At 44.3% G+C, this 14994-nt stretch overlaps 1 protein-coding gene across 8 annotated transcripts in view; it reads right to left on the reverse strand.

Annotated features, from left to right (window-relative positions):
- Positions 1-1886: 1886 nt before the first annotated feature.
- LOC130380440 (zinc finger protein 431-like) overlaps positions 1887-14994 on the reverse strand; it is a 46657-nt gene continuing 33549 nt past the window's right edge. For 2 of the 8 annotated variants that reach the window (XM_056587641.1, XM_056587640.1), the window contains exons 3-7: positions 14131-14411; positions 13668-13734; positions 12788-13071; positions 12219-12285; positions 1887-10905 (exon numbers count right to left, since the gene is read on the reverse strand). In XM_056587641.1, the coding sequence (XP_056443616.1) occupies positions 9008-10905; positions 12219-12285; positions 12788-13071; positions 13668-13734; positions 14131-14411 (2597 nt within the window). In that variant the 3' untranslated portion in view covers positions 1887-9007. Of the gene's footprint in view, positions 10906-12218; positions 12286-12787; positions 13072-13667; positions 13735-14130; positions 14983-14994 lie in introns of those variants that run through there. The other 6 variants (XM_056587642.1, XM_056587637.1, XM_056587638.1 and 3 more) reach the window with 6 other exon arrangements.

The raw sequence follows: 14994 nt of genomic DNA on the forward strand, positions 1-14994 counted from the left end.
TATAAAGTTTTACTTTAATCTCATCTCCCACTCTTTTCCTGGTGAAAAACATTATGTTTGTCTTCCCTACCGAAAACTTAAAACCCCATTTATAAGACCATTCCTCCACTCTATTGATTGCCTCCTGTAATTTTTTAACAATGAATTTCATATTTTTCCCCCTCTTCCATATTGCCCCATCATCTGCAAATAATGAAAAACCCATACCACTCTCTATTTCTTCAAAAACGTCATTTATCATAATGGAAAATAGTGGACTAATTATGCTCCCCTGTGGTGTTCCATTCTCTATTTTAAATTTCCCTGACAAGCTTTATCCTACTCTCACCTGTATTGATCTCTCAGTTAAAAAATCTTCAATCCATCTGTATATTCTCCCTTTAACTCCCAACTTCCTTAATCGAACTAATAATCCTTCTACCCACATCATGTCATATGCCTTCTCAATATCAAAAAACACAGCTACAACACTTTCCTTATTTATCTGTGCCTTTCTGATCTCATGTTCTAGACATATGGTCGGATCCATAGTGTTCCTCCCCTTTCTGAACCCACTCTGATACTTTGACATAAATCCTTTACTCTCCATATAGTATGTTAATCTTTCATTTATTTGACTCTCCTCGATGCCGCCAACTCGCTCCGCTTCCTGAATCCACCTCTCGCGCTCACGCGTCTCCACCTTCCTCAACCACGGTGTCTCTCAAGGAAAGAACTATGAGTACACGTTCGTAACTCATTTTCTCATGGGCGGTCGGGACAATCTGGGCGGGCAAAAATAAGAGAAAGGGGAGGTAACCTTTCCCCGTATTTTTTATTTTTATTTTTCATTGAACATGGTTAAAAACAATTCAAACAAAATAACGAGTTTTAAAATGCAAGAAAATAATCCTAAACAATAAATACTAAATTTCAAATGATACCGTTTTTTTAAATGATGATGATGATGATGATGAAGGTGTGTAGCTCATATGTTAAAAGAAATCAAAGCTTTGGGACCAAACAATAACACAATATTTGAACAGATTAACCGAAACCATCAAACAAGAGAAACAGAAATTCACTGTTCCAGCTCATAACAATTCATTATTTTTTTCTGAAGATTTTTTTAGTTTTGATATTGTGGTACATTTTAAGCCTTTTGCATTGGTTCAAAGTTTCCCTCTGGTTTAGGAACTTTCTACACACACACACACACACACACACACACACACACACACACACACACACACACACACACACACACACACACACACACACACACACACACACACACACACACACACAAAAATAATTAGTAAACAGAAAAAGAAGAGACCCGACACAAACCCAACCCCTGTACATGACCACACGACAAAAGGAACGATTAATCATGGTAGGTTTGTTATCCTACCAAGTGTATTAAAGAAACACTTGACACTACACTGTGTCTTGTGTTTCAACTCATTGTAGTAATTTGGAGCTGATTGGACAATTCAGCCAATGAATCAAATAGGCTACCTCCCTCAGCAGCATTCGTGCATTGCGCAACATGACTACATGCAGAGAGAAGTGATAGATAGTTAGCAGAGAGTCGTAAAAGCACTTTCTACCTGATTCAGTGGAGGAATTGGACTCCTCATGAAATGTTATACTTAAAAGGTACAAGTAAATTACATATTAATTAAGTCTTTCGGCATGTAGTATTCAAAAATGATCATGATATGCCTCAATATCAGAATAACAACCATGGGTCAAATAGCAACGGCTAGTGGAATGAAAGTAAAAGCAGTGTAAGCTTGTCCAGGCCCTGCAAGTAAGGATGTAGGCTATGAATCAGAATGCATTTTTAGCTAGTGGGCATCCCAGAAACCAATTCTATATTTTCTTGGGGAGGACCCCGTCCATTACTGCACCCCACCCACGAATTGGATCACCAGCCGCCGCTGCAAACAGGGAGTGAAGGGGGACCAATGCTAGGAATCTTCTGACTTTGTCCCGTTAGAATAATGCTGCATTCTAGAGGGAGGACCGGCTTAAACTGAGCATCACTGAGATCTAGACATTTAACCAGGGACCTTTTAAAATGGATCATCTTCAACCATTATCGCCTATTATGAGACAATCCATCCAAGGTAGTTAGCATTAAGCGCACAGAATGGAAAGGCAAGTGGAATTAACACAATCATGTATAATGTGGGGTTCAAAAGCAGTCTATTTCACAAGTGAACTTTGCAGGCTTTTTGTAATAAAAGATAACGGTAATGACAGTGTTGTGGTAATATCAAGCAGACTTTAATACACAAATTATATGAACCCTGTGTGAATAATTAGTCAATTTCAATGAATTTCTATCCATTCTCCATAGACCTAGAGATACCTCCCGCCCTCTCTAATTGAAAGGTGTTGAGATAGTTTTGCATTTGAAACTGTGGGCACCAAGTTTGATACTGAGGGCAATCCAGACTTCTTTGTTGTGTAGATTCCTTTAACTGTCTTGCAGCCATGTCCACTCCACCCATATTGTGAATTGCAATTTAACTTGGTCTCTCCTCTGGCCAATCCTAAACTCCACGAAGGCCCCTCCCCCTGACCTTTGTTTCCTTTGTATTTACCCACGATGTGAACGTTTCCTATAAGAATCATGTACACCCATCGTCTCATTGACTGTATGCTTGGCAACTTTGCTGCCTGTATCTTCCCCTGATCAAGCTCTACATTAAATCAAATATTTTGCTGTCAGAAGTGCCCTAGAAATAAGTTATTCAACACAGACATCAATTAATAAAAACAGAAAGCGAATCAAAAGTAGAAAGCGTTTAATCGGGATGAAAAGAAAAACTAAAAGCATAAATCCTGACGGATTTGACGTCTGACGGAGTTGACGTAAGGGCATGTATTTTCCCTCCAAAACATGTATTGTACACTGCAGCTAGCGAGTTTTTCCTCAGTTGCTAAGTGTCCCAATAACCACACCAAAATGCTTAAATTCAATCCTCTATGGTTGAAATAAAGAATCTTAACAGAAAGATTGTATTGACATGGTCCAGCTGTGACCATAGGAATCTTGACATTGATTGTCTAAAATATCAAAAAATGTATAACGTACCAGAGCATGTGTGGTATTGTTGCATTCACCACAGGCAGGGAGATGAAAAGGGGTCCTCAGGGATATAGCTGACCATGCTATTTCCTGATTTATTGTGGCCTATGAGAAAATCTGATGGAGTTGACAGAAACTGAGGACACAACTTTGATAGGCAGATTTCTATGGAAAATATTGCTTGACGTTCACTTCATGCATTGTTTTTTTTATATTTATACCCCTTCTTTTTTATTTGATATCTATGTTTTCACAATTGTAGAGCTTTTTTAAAGTTTTTTGGGATGGTCAACATTGCTACCTCTTGCTGAGGACAAGTGCAATAACGTTGACCTTCTAACCACAGACCATACATTTAAACAAATTTTCCCAAAAAAGATAAAAAGTATATTCTAAAAATCGCATAGGTATATACAATTCCTTTAGATTTAACTTTATACGTATGTCAATCATGATGAATTTCTTCATTTTTGATATAAATTAAGACTTTTCTATGTAGGACATGTTTTGTCCCGACTCTCAAGAATCAGTGAGTTCGATACGGGTCGCTTTTAACTCACTTTATTTGTTGAAGTATTTCCGTATGGTAACTATGAAGCAAAAGGGAGGGAATTGTATCTAACGCGTGAGAGAGAAATACAGTGAGCTACTTCGAGCCCCGCCCCGGGCTTAGGCCCGTGGCTCTCTGCTGGTCCCCTATGATTCTGACCTCCTTTGGGCGCTGGGAATGGGCCAAGTGGGCGTGGCCTGTGTGAGGTGGGCGTGGTCTATGTGACGTCTTAGCTGCGGCTTCCGTGTCTGTCTTAAAGATGCTGCCTTCTGTAGCTGGGGCAGATACAGCTTGTGTGTTCGATCCTGCTCCCTTGTGGCCGTGTTGGGGTAATGCAGCTTGTGTGTTCGATCCTGCCTCCTAGTGGCTATGTTGGGGCAGCTTATGTGCTTAAAATACCTAACAGTTTGATCCCCAAACTGCAGCCTAACGTTTAGCACCCTTTAGATCAAGATGCCTACCCCTACCTGTTACCACATATATCCTTATTCACTGTCAAATCCCTACCCGTTACCACATATATCCTTATTCACAGTCTAAACCCTACCTATTGTGGTAGAAACTATAACCGAGTTCTATCACTTCAACTAACTTAAAATAACATGCAGAATCGGGGAGTCCGGATCAAGTATTGACAGAGACTTTATTGTTACCCGCAAACAAGCAACAACAAAGCCGAGTGAGGTTTGCAAAGACACTCCAGAATGATTCTCGTCCTGCTCCTTATATACCCAATCCTTACATAATACGAGGTCAGACTTACATAAAATGTTGATTTACATAACATATGTTTCCAGGTCACAGCTTTACCCTTGAACATACATTAACCACTATGCATACAGAACGATGGTGTACATGTGTGCATGTCAGCATACTTTTCAAAAAGCACACAAGATAGGAACAGAGTGAACTTGCTCCCTGGCGCCGTGTCAAACCCAACTTATAGAGGAGAGGTGATCAGCTACCTTCCACCATTAAAGCATCTATATGATGTATAGGCCTAATAATAATCATAGTTTATCATAAAATGTAGAGTTAATTTCTTCCATACTATTACCAGTTATCTGTATTCACTGTCTAACCCCTACCTGCTGCTTAATCACATGGAGCTTTATTCACTGTGTAACCCCTACCTACTGCTTCATCACATGTATCCTTATTCACCGTCTTATCCCTACCTACTGCTAAATCACATCCTTATTCACTGTCTTACCCCTACTTACTCCTTGAATCACATGCATCTATGTACTGTAAGTAGTTTTAGGGTGAACGGGTCTGAAGGGTATCAACCACCATAGAATCGATAGAAAACGTTAAATTCTAATAATTTTCTGTTGAGATCTGAAAGAAATTAACCGCATATTGTGATACAAGGTATGAACTAGAAAACAATGGCAGTAGAAAGACAGCAATTAGAAAGTCAAAACAAGAGATGGTTGGCATTAAGGACATGCCAAAAGGTAAGTGAAACGAACACAATCATGTATAATGTGGGGTTTAATTGCAGTCTATTTCACAAGTGAACTTTGCAGGCTTTTTCTAATAACAAAGGTAGAGGTAATGACAGTGTCAAAATATCAAGCGCAAGTTTAATATATACAATTATAAATAAATGATATAAACTAGGGATGGGCATAATTAATCGATGCTCGATAATCGATCGTTAAGAAATGCGTCGATCAATTTATATTGTTATCGATCAAAAGGACGTTGTGTTGCATACTGTGAGTCTTGAAGCATTTAATTGAATATCACTATGTGGGAGAAATACCACCCTGCCGACTGGTGGAAAGTGAATGGAAGAAGGTTCCTGTCAAAGTTAGCGCGACAATACCTCTGCATCCCCGCAACTTCGGTCCCGTCAGAGCGGGTGTTTTCTGCTGCTGGACTGACAGTTACAAGGCTGCGTTCGCGTCTGACCCGCGAGCATGTTAACATGCTTATATTCCTAAATAAAAATATGTAGGCTGGAGTTATGCTATGGACAGTAGGGACAGTCACCACCGTATGTGAGTCGCTCTTAATGTGTTGTCTCTCGCTCCGCTTTTCTTTCGGCTTGGTGCCTCTTGGAGTCGTTACATTTTGCCAAAACTGTGATATTTTAGCAACAAGTTCAGCCTTATATATGTTCAATAAGGTATTGCTTTTAGATAGACTAGTTCATGCAATTGTTTGTAAATGGGTGGCTCTTCTTTTTGTTGCGAGCCTTTTCCGCGCGCCGGCTGCAGCCTATAGGCATTATATGTCGGCCTTTTTTCCCCCGTTTTTTCAAAACAGTTATACCGTTTAATGCCCACTTTTAGCCAACTGCCTTTGTTTGATTATTGTTGTCCGATAAGTTGGCTACTTATTGTAATTGGAATAGGCTACAGATTTAGTCTTGTTGAATAGTTTCCAAACCTGTAAGAGCGCCTGTAGGCGCATTGTTCGGACTTTACGAGCGCCGCATAGGCCTATAAACTATAATGCCTGTATTTATTATTTTAAAACTGTTAAACAGTTGTAGGTCTTCAAGTTAACTGTATTGTATTAATGTTGGCCCATACATTATTGTTGGAATAAAGATTTCATTGATAAAAACATGCTGCATTTTCTACCAACGGGAATTTCAATATAGCCTAGGGCTGCACGATATGGGCAAAATATGATATCCCGATATTTTTTGGCTGAATGGCGATATACGATATATATCTCGATATTTTCTATAGAGTGGGTTAGATGTTTTTTATGCAAGTCAAAAACCACATGTGAGATGTTGCAAGCACTTATATTAAAACATAGGTCCATATGACTGCAACATGTGATTTTGTATCGTTATTTTGAACAGAATTCAATGAACATGTAAAAAAAAAAAAAGGGATGTTTTTCACCTTCTTCACAAAATAATCACCTATGCAAAACAATATAAAGCTGTAGGTTACACACATTAGCTACCATTAAGAGCATTGGCTTCGTCGCATTGTCCTGCGTACTACGGTGAGGGTTTCAGTGCGCCGTAACTTTAATCCCCTGCCCCCTCCCTTCTCCGTTCCATTTGGGAACATGTTTGGTTTCATTTCGCTTGTTTCGTATATTTTAATTAATTAATTAAGAGCGTCACCAGAGGGCGCCCCCAACACATTTGCCGATCGCCGGCCCTGGTTTCGGGGCAGAAGAAGCTGTCGCGGCCGGTGATGCAGCAGCACAGCCACAGAGTTTTACGCATTCCTCATACTGCACTTTGTGCCGCTGCTGTAAATGGTGGAACAGATTTGTCGTGCTTCCACTTTTAGTCGCAACGGTTTTGCTACACTCTACAGATGACCTTCAGCTGCTGCTCATCTGTTTTTTTTAAACCCAAACTATTTCCACATTATAGAGCCGTTGTTTCTCCTCTTTGAAACAATTTCGTCTCCCGCCGCCGTCTCGTTTTCTTTACAGGTATCATCCATGCTTGTTGTGTTGTGAGGGGGCGGCGGGGGTGGGAATGAGGCGTCTTTGCACACGGCACGTTCGGAAAGACAGAGTGAGAGGGGGAGGGGTCGCGCTCACAGTCTCCAAGGCAAGCGCTGTAGACGCTTGAGCGGGAAACGGACCATTTTAACGCATATCGATATAAACGATATTGTCAAATCTTGTATCCCCTTGGAAATTATATCGATATATCGTACATAGCCGATATATCCTGCAGCCCTAATATAGCCTAGAAAAAAGTTAATGATTAATCGATAATTGATCGATAACTCTAGCGATGCTCGATTAAGGAAATTTCTTCAAATGCCCATCCCTAATATAAACCCTGTACATAGAATAGAATACTTTGTCATTATACAATGTAGAACTATGGCTATGGCGTCCTCCATTGATCCATTTGGGGGGGAGGCGGGCTTTAAGGATGAACTGAACTGAGATTTGAAGTTTAGTTGATATAACAGATGTATTGTCTGCCTTTGTCATTGGTACAATAAATAAAAGGGCTGAACTTGCTAAAAGGGATTAAATTGTACGGTGAAGGGGTGAAAGTTTTACAGGGCGCTGCCATGTTGGATTTCAACAATCAGCTACGTCACTGGCATGGTAACCTACTCCTACTCTGTGGCTCTAGCAGCCATAGCAGATAATGAGTCAGGCTCTGAGGCTCTCTGAAATGGCTACGGAAAATAAAACAACCAGGTCTACAGGAGGATCATACTGCATCGCCCCTGGCTGCAGTAATGAATTATATAGGGCCAAGGCAGCTGGGGTAATCATGCATTTCCACAGGCTACCTTTGAAAAGGAAACCAGCCCTTAATACATGGCTGGCAGCCTTAAAACTGACTAACCCTCCGATGTAAATCAGCCCCCGTCATGACTGTCAATCTCCACAAGCTAGCACTCAGACCATAAAGTGTACAAGCTATTACTCAGACGATATCACAGATCTATGTTTCCAAGCTGCTAATTAAACTACGGCGGGTAAGTAAACAGAAGTTCCACAAAGGTCCCTTTCTACTCACCCTGTTGTTCGCCGACTACCCGATTGATGATGCAGAGGGAGTTAAACTCGAAGAAGTAGTTTCATAGTAAGATTTATCTGTGCAGTATCCATCTGTGCAATATCCATCAACATCCACCAGAAAGTAAACCTCTAACATCCACCTAAAGTAAACGTGACACTCGTGAATCCGCCTCGCATCTATGCTCATCCGCGGGTGTATCTCCCAAAGTTTATCTTCAGCGTCTTTCAGGTCCCGTCTACCCGGAGCCGATTTTAATAACTAAAACGTTATCGATGTTGATTATTTCAGTTCAGTTCACCTTTGATGTGGTGAAAGACCAGCCTTTCAAAGCATTTCATGATCACAGGTGTTCGAGCCACTGGGCGGTAGTAGACACACGCAGGGCTTCTCACCGGCGTGAGTCCTCATGTGGATCTTCAGCTTGGAGCCATGAATGAAGCGCGTCGCGCATTGGTCAAACTTGTAGGGCTTCTCCCCGGAGTGAGTCCTCATGTGGCAATTGTCGTGCTCTTGTTGAAAGTTTTTCGAAACGGGTCGCTTTTAACTCACTTCATTTGTTTAAGTATTTCGGTACGGTAACTATGAAGCAAAAGGGTGGGAATTGTATCCAACACTAGTAGAGAGAAATACCGTGAGATACTTCGAGCCCCGGGCTTAGGCCCGAGGCTCTCTGCGGGGCGCCTGTGAGTCTCTGACCTCCTCTGGCTCCGGCCTATGTGAAGTGGACGTGGTCTAGCTCTTAGATGCGGCTTCCGCGTCTGTCTTAAAGATGCTGCCTTCTGTAGCTGGGGTAGATGTTACAGCTTGTGTGTTCGATCCTGCTCCCTTGTGGCTGTGTGAGGGTAATGCAGCTTGTGTGTTCGATCCTGCTTCCTAATGGCTATGTGAGGGCAGCTTATGTGCTTAAAATACATAACACATGTGGTCCTCCAGGGGCCTTTTCTGAGTGAAGAGCTTCGTGCATTTGTTCAGACATGTAGAGCTTCTCGCTGGTGTGAGTCCTCATGTGGCTCTTCAGATAGCAACTGTGACTGAAGCGCTTCGTGCATTGGTCACACTTGTAAGGCTTCTCGCCGGTGTGAGTCCTAATGTGGACATTCAGGCTGCCTCTCTGTCTGAAGCGCTTTGCGCATTGATCACACTTGTAGGGCTTCTCCCCGGTGTGACTCCTCATGTGGATCTGAAGGGTGCTTGCCTTTTCGAAGCTCTTTGCGCATTGGTCACACTTGTAGGGCTTCTCCCCGGTGTGAGTCCACATATGGCTCTTAAGCTGGCTTGTCTGTACGAAGCGCTTTGCGCATTGGTCACACTTGTAGGGCATCTCGCCGGTGTGAGTCCACATGTGCCTCTTAAGCTGGCTTGACTCTCTGAAGCGCTTTGCGCATTGGTCACACTTGTAGGGCATCTCGCCGGTGTGAGTCCTCATGTGGCTCTTAAGATGGCTTGTCTGGCCGAAGCTCTTTGCGCAATGGTCACACTTGTAGGGCTTCTCCCCGGTGTGAGTCCACATGTGGCTCTTAAGATGGCTTGTCTGTCCGAAGCGCTTCGCGCATTGGTCACACTTGTAGGGCATCTCGCCGGTGTGAGTCCTCATGTGGCTCTTAAGATGGCTTGAATGTCCGAAGCCCTTTGCGCAATGGTCACACTTGTAGGGCTTCTCCCCGGTGTGAGCCCTCACGTGGCACTTAAGCTGGCTTATCTGTCTGAAGCGCTTTGCGCAATGGTCACACTTGTAGGGCTTCTCCCCGGTGTGAGTCCTCACGTGGCCCTTAAGCTGGCTTGTCTGTCTGAAGCGCTTTGCGCAATGGTCACACTTGTAGGGCTTCTCCCCGGTGTGAGTCCTAATGTGGCTCTGAAGGGCGCTTGTTTGTCTGAAGCACTTTGCGCAATGGTCACACTTGTAGGGCTTCTCTCCGGTGTGAGTCCTCATGTGGATCTCCAAGTTTACTTTCCCACTGAAGCGCTTCGTGCATTGGTCGCACCTGTAGGGCTTCTCCCCGGTGTGAGTCCTCATGTGGATCTCCAAGTTTACTTTCCCACTGAAGCGCTTCGTGCATTGGTCGCAGCTGTAGGGCTTCTCCCCGGTGTGAGTCCTCATGTGGCTCTTCAGATAGAGGCTGTGACTGAAGCGCTTCGTGCATTGGTCGCACCGGTAGGGCTTCGCCCCGGTGTGAGTCCTCATGTGGATCTTCAGATAGCTGCTCTGACTGAAGCTCTTCATGCATTGGTCGCACCCGTACGGCTTCTCGCCGGTGTGAGTCCTCATGTGGATCTTCAGCAGGTAGCGATGACTGAAGCTCTTCGTGCATTGGTCACACATGTAGGGCTTCTCTCCGGTGTGAGACTTCATGTGGATCTTCAGCTTGCCTTTCCGACTGAAGCGCATTGCGCATTGGTCGCACCCGTACGACTTCTCGTCGGATTTTGTCCTCATGTGAACGATCATATTGTCATTATTGGGAAAAACCTTGCCACACAAGACACCGGGCCGGCCCTTGCGGCCACCCCGATGCCCAGTCAGTTCCTCAAGGCGGACGAGCCGCACGCTGCAGTTCAGGCTCTTGGCCACGCTGCAGTCCGCCGACAGCGAGCTCAAGGCCTCCAGTTCCCACGTGGTGAAGAGGGTGTTATGGCCGTCCACCGCCAGTGGGCCCTCCCCTTTTCCATAGACGCTCAGGATCCGCAGCTCCCCGTTGTGACTGGCCATGTGGGAGGAGCCAGGGGCGTCCACACGCAGTCTCCCCAAGGTGGCACCGCGCTGTGTGCTGCAGTCTCTAATGTCATTGCCGTCTTCTTCAGAGAGGAAAACAAAGACAGAGAAAGTAATCGTTTGAATTCATTATTTGCACAAAGGGATACAGCATGTACTTTTACACACTCACTGATGTATTGGAAGAAGTATATTTCGACACTTTCTTTCTAACGTCTTTTTGTTTATTATGCATTTCCCTTGTTCCCCTTGTGGGGGGTCAAGGGTCAAAGGCTTAAGCTGAAAAGGCACCGCTATGTCTCCGTTTTTTAAGGATGTGGGGAGGTCATCAAGACACAACCCAGGTCATCTGTTGTTTCCGATCACCTGCTTTACCAATACGGTAGTTATACTGGGAATCAGAGCGGATTCAGCATTCCTGACACCTGCCATGAAGAAGATGTAAATCATTCTGATAAACTGTATGGTGGTCCTTGTGTTTTAGCAGGGCTTTGCTCATGATTCTTTTTAGTGGTGCAACGGTTCACGGGTTCCCGTGATCCGTACGGATCAACAATCACGGTTCGGGACGCAAGTGATCCGCGGCTCGGCTGCTAAAAAAAAATAATTGTGCGTTGACGTGATCAGCGCATGTTTAGAGGACAATTCCGGTATTAACAACATCATCAAGTATCGTAGCGAAATACAGTTTCTGTTGTGTTTTATTTGGCGTTCCGTAAATCCCATTGAAACGTAAACCGGAACCAGAACCGGCCGTGTTTAGGTTTGGTTGTAGTCTTTTCGCTCGGTTCGCCGTATCAACAGTAGGGCTAGAACCGAGCGAAAAGACTACAACCAACCCCCCTTGCAATGAGCAATGAGTCTCCCAACCGAAATCAATGGATTTACAAAATGCCAAATAAAACACCACAGAAACTGTATTTCGCTACCAAACTAAAAAAAAGAAGATAAGGATGTCTGCATTGCCTTGGGAGAGTGTGGACTCTCTCCCCAGGCAATGCAGACATCCTGAATTGTAAATCCAGGGTTAGGGATTATTTACTATCCTATCCGTTAAAAATAAGGAATAATGCCTCAGATTGCAATTTTTTTAAATATTGACCATGCTTAAAGGAAGCAGGATTATTACCTAATTTTTCACTTTATTTTGTTTTTACACAGTTGAAGATTTTATTTAAGGTCAAATTTGTCTTGTTATCTTTATTGTTGTTGTTGATCCGAAAATGATCCGACCCGTGACTCAAAAACCGTGACCCGATCCGAACCGTGAGCTTTGTGATCCGTTGCACCCCTAATTCTTTTCAAAAGAGGACCAGGCTTTTTACCGTAGGTAGAATCTAGTACATTCTCAGTTGGTAGGTCGTTTGCTTGCATGGATGCAATGTGTATTACTAACCTACAGCGGGAATGCCTCCACCAATATCCTCTTCAATCTTGATTGAAATGGTGTCTGGGGTCTGCTGCTTTCCAGAAAGAAGGAAACACACACAAGACAAATTCTTTCATTTGCACAGAATAGTTGTTAATGCCCCCTTACGATGGACTGGGTGCCCCGAGCCTGTTCTGCCGGCGATTTGGATTCGCCCCGTAGAAGGGTCTGGAGAAGAGCAATTCATTTCTTTCCGTTTCCGATACGTTTTTGGAGGAGCCAATCACCAAGTTGGTTAGTTCTCCCCCTGGCGCCCTATTGGCTGGTTTAACACAATGACGACAGGGAAGCGACGGCACGCAGCCATTTGCGTACAGAGTCAGTTGAACAAGTTGATCAAGCCTCTTGTGCTGAAGAAAATGACAGCAGCTTCCCCAGACCAAAGTGCAATCTACGATTGAGCTTGGTCTGGCAATAGGCAGGCTACACTTACGGAACATTCAATCATAAAGGAGTGTGCTTTCTAAGGGTGTGTGCTGGAGTTGTAACAGAGGAAGCCTCTCATTTGAATGCTGAATGAGAAGATGATTTCTAACCTGCACACTCAGCTCCTCGCGGCAGACCAGCCGCTCGCCGTGCTCCAGGCTCTTGACCACGCTGTGGTACGCAGACAGCGAGTTCAGGGCCTCCACTTCTGACGCGGTGAAGAGGGTGTCATGGCTGTCCGTCGCCAGAGGGCCCTCCCCTTTACCGTAGACGCTCAGAATCTTCAGTTCCACGCTGTGACTGGACATGTGAGAGCAACAAGGGGTGTCCACACCAAGAATCTCTGAGGTGGCGCCGCGCTGCGTGCTACGGTCTCCAAAGGCATCCCAGTCTTCTGCAGAGGGAGACATTTTTTTGTTTTTATCATTGTTTTGATACACAGTTTGCATAGAAGGAGAAAGTGTGTGTTTGTACACATGAAATCAACTATTAAAATGTACCATTGACACAGAGGGTTTGAAATGTGTACTGCAGACAAAGATTCAGAGTTTTGGAGAGGGACGTCTCATCCAGCACCCTCCCCCTAGACTCAAAGCTCAAGTGGGGGCGGGAGGACACTGAACGAGCACCAGCGCAAAATTATCTGAGCACAACATGACATGAGAGACAAGCGCAATTATTCTATTTTGACAATAACAAGCGACAACGTGTCCTTCCCTGTAAGCTGATCAGCTAACGTTTATACATTTTGAATTCATTGATGTTTGAGAATGATAAACCCGCTTATGGGGAATCTGTCTTGAAGCCCTTCTTGGCCCTTGACTGATTCCATCTTTGAAATGCTACTCCCAAATTTGACTCGTGTTTTAACAGGACGATGGTCATGATGCTGTTCCAAAGAGGACCAGGCTTTTCAGCGCAATTAGAATCGAGTACATTCTCAGTTGATCCAGGTTGTTTGCTTGCATGGATGCAATGTGTATTACTAACCTACAGCGGGCCAGCCTCCACCAATATCCTCTTCAACCTTGATTGAAATGGTGTCCGGGGTCTGCTGCTTCCCACATAAAGAAGGAAACACACTCAAAACACATCCTTTCATTTGCACAGAACAGTCAATACGCACAAAGGACACATTATGCATTATTACACTGCCAAGCCGGTTCATTCGCTGCTTTGAAAGCCCTGCAAATTCCTTGTCTTGCCTGTGTAAAACCGAGGGGGTAAAATCCCCCTTCGTCACGGAGCCAGCTTTCTCGGTTCACTCGAGATGGCGGGGCTATGCACGGAGAGTACACGTCTTATCATTAAATTGCAATAAGGTGGGCATAAGACGGGCATATTTGGCAGCGTTTACTGAATCATAAAGGGGTGTGCTTTCTATGGGTGCGTGCTGAAGTTGTAACAGAGGAAGCCTCTCATTTGGATGCTGAATAAGAAGATGATTTTCAACCTGCACACTCAGCTCTTCAGGGCGGACCTGCCGCTCGCCGTGCTCCAGGCTCTTGGCCGCGCTGTGGTCCGCAGACAGCGAGTTCAGGGCTTCCACTTCTGAAGCGGTGAAGAGGGTGTCATGGCCGTCCAGCGCCAGAGGGCCCTCCCCTTTACCGTAGACGCTCAGGATCTTCAGCTCCCCGCTGTGACTGGACATGTTGGAGGAGCCAGGGGCGTCCACACCCAGACTCTCCGAGGTGGCGCCGCGCTGCGTGCTACTGTCTCCAAAGGCATCGCTGTCTTCAGCAGCGGGAGAAAAAAAAAGACAGAAAGTAATTGTTTCGGTACACTGTTTGCATAAAAGGAGGAACTGTGTATTTGTACATTTGAAACTATTTAAATGTATGTGTATGTACCATTGACACAGAGGGTTTAAAATGTGTACTGCAGATAAAGATTCAAAGTTTTGGAGAGAGATGTCTCCTCCAACACCCTCCCCCCTAGCCTCAAAGCTCAAGCGGGGGCCAGGTGGAGGACACTGAACGAACACCAGCGGAAAATGATCTGAGCACAACATGACATGAGAGACAAGCGCAATTATTCTATTTTTGACAATAACAAGCGACATTGCATCCTTCCCTGTAAGCTGATCAGCTAATATTTATACATTATGAATTCAGTGAGAGTTTGAGAATAATAAACCAGCTCATGTGGCATCTGTCTTGAAACCCTTCTGGGCTCTTGACTGATTCCATCTTTGAAATGCTAATCCCAAGTTTGACTTGTGTTTTAGCAGGACGCTGGTCATGATGCTTTTCCAAAGAGGACCAGGTTTTTTAGCGCAGGTAGAATCAAGTACATTCTCAGTTGATCCAGGTTGTTT

This window comes from Gadus chalcogrammus, chromosome 4, assembly GCF_026213295.1.
Source record: "Gadus chalcogrammus isolate NIFS_2021 chromosome 4, NIFS_Gcha_1.0, whole genome shotgun sequence".
In the NCBI taxonomy this organism is placed as follows: Eukaryota; Metazoa; Chordata; class Actinopteri; order Gadiformes; family Gadidae; genus Gadus; species Gadus chalcogrammus.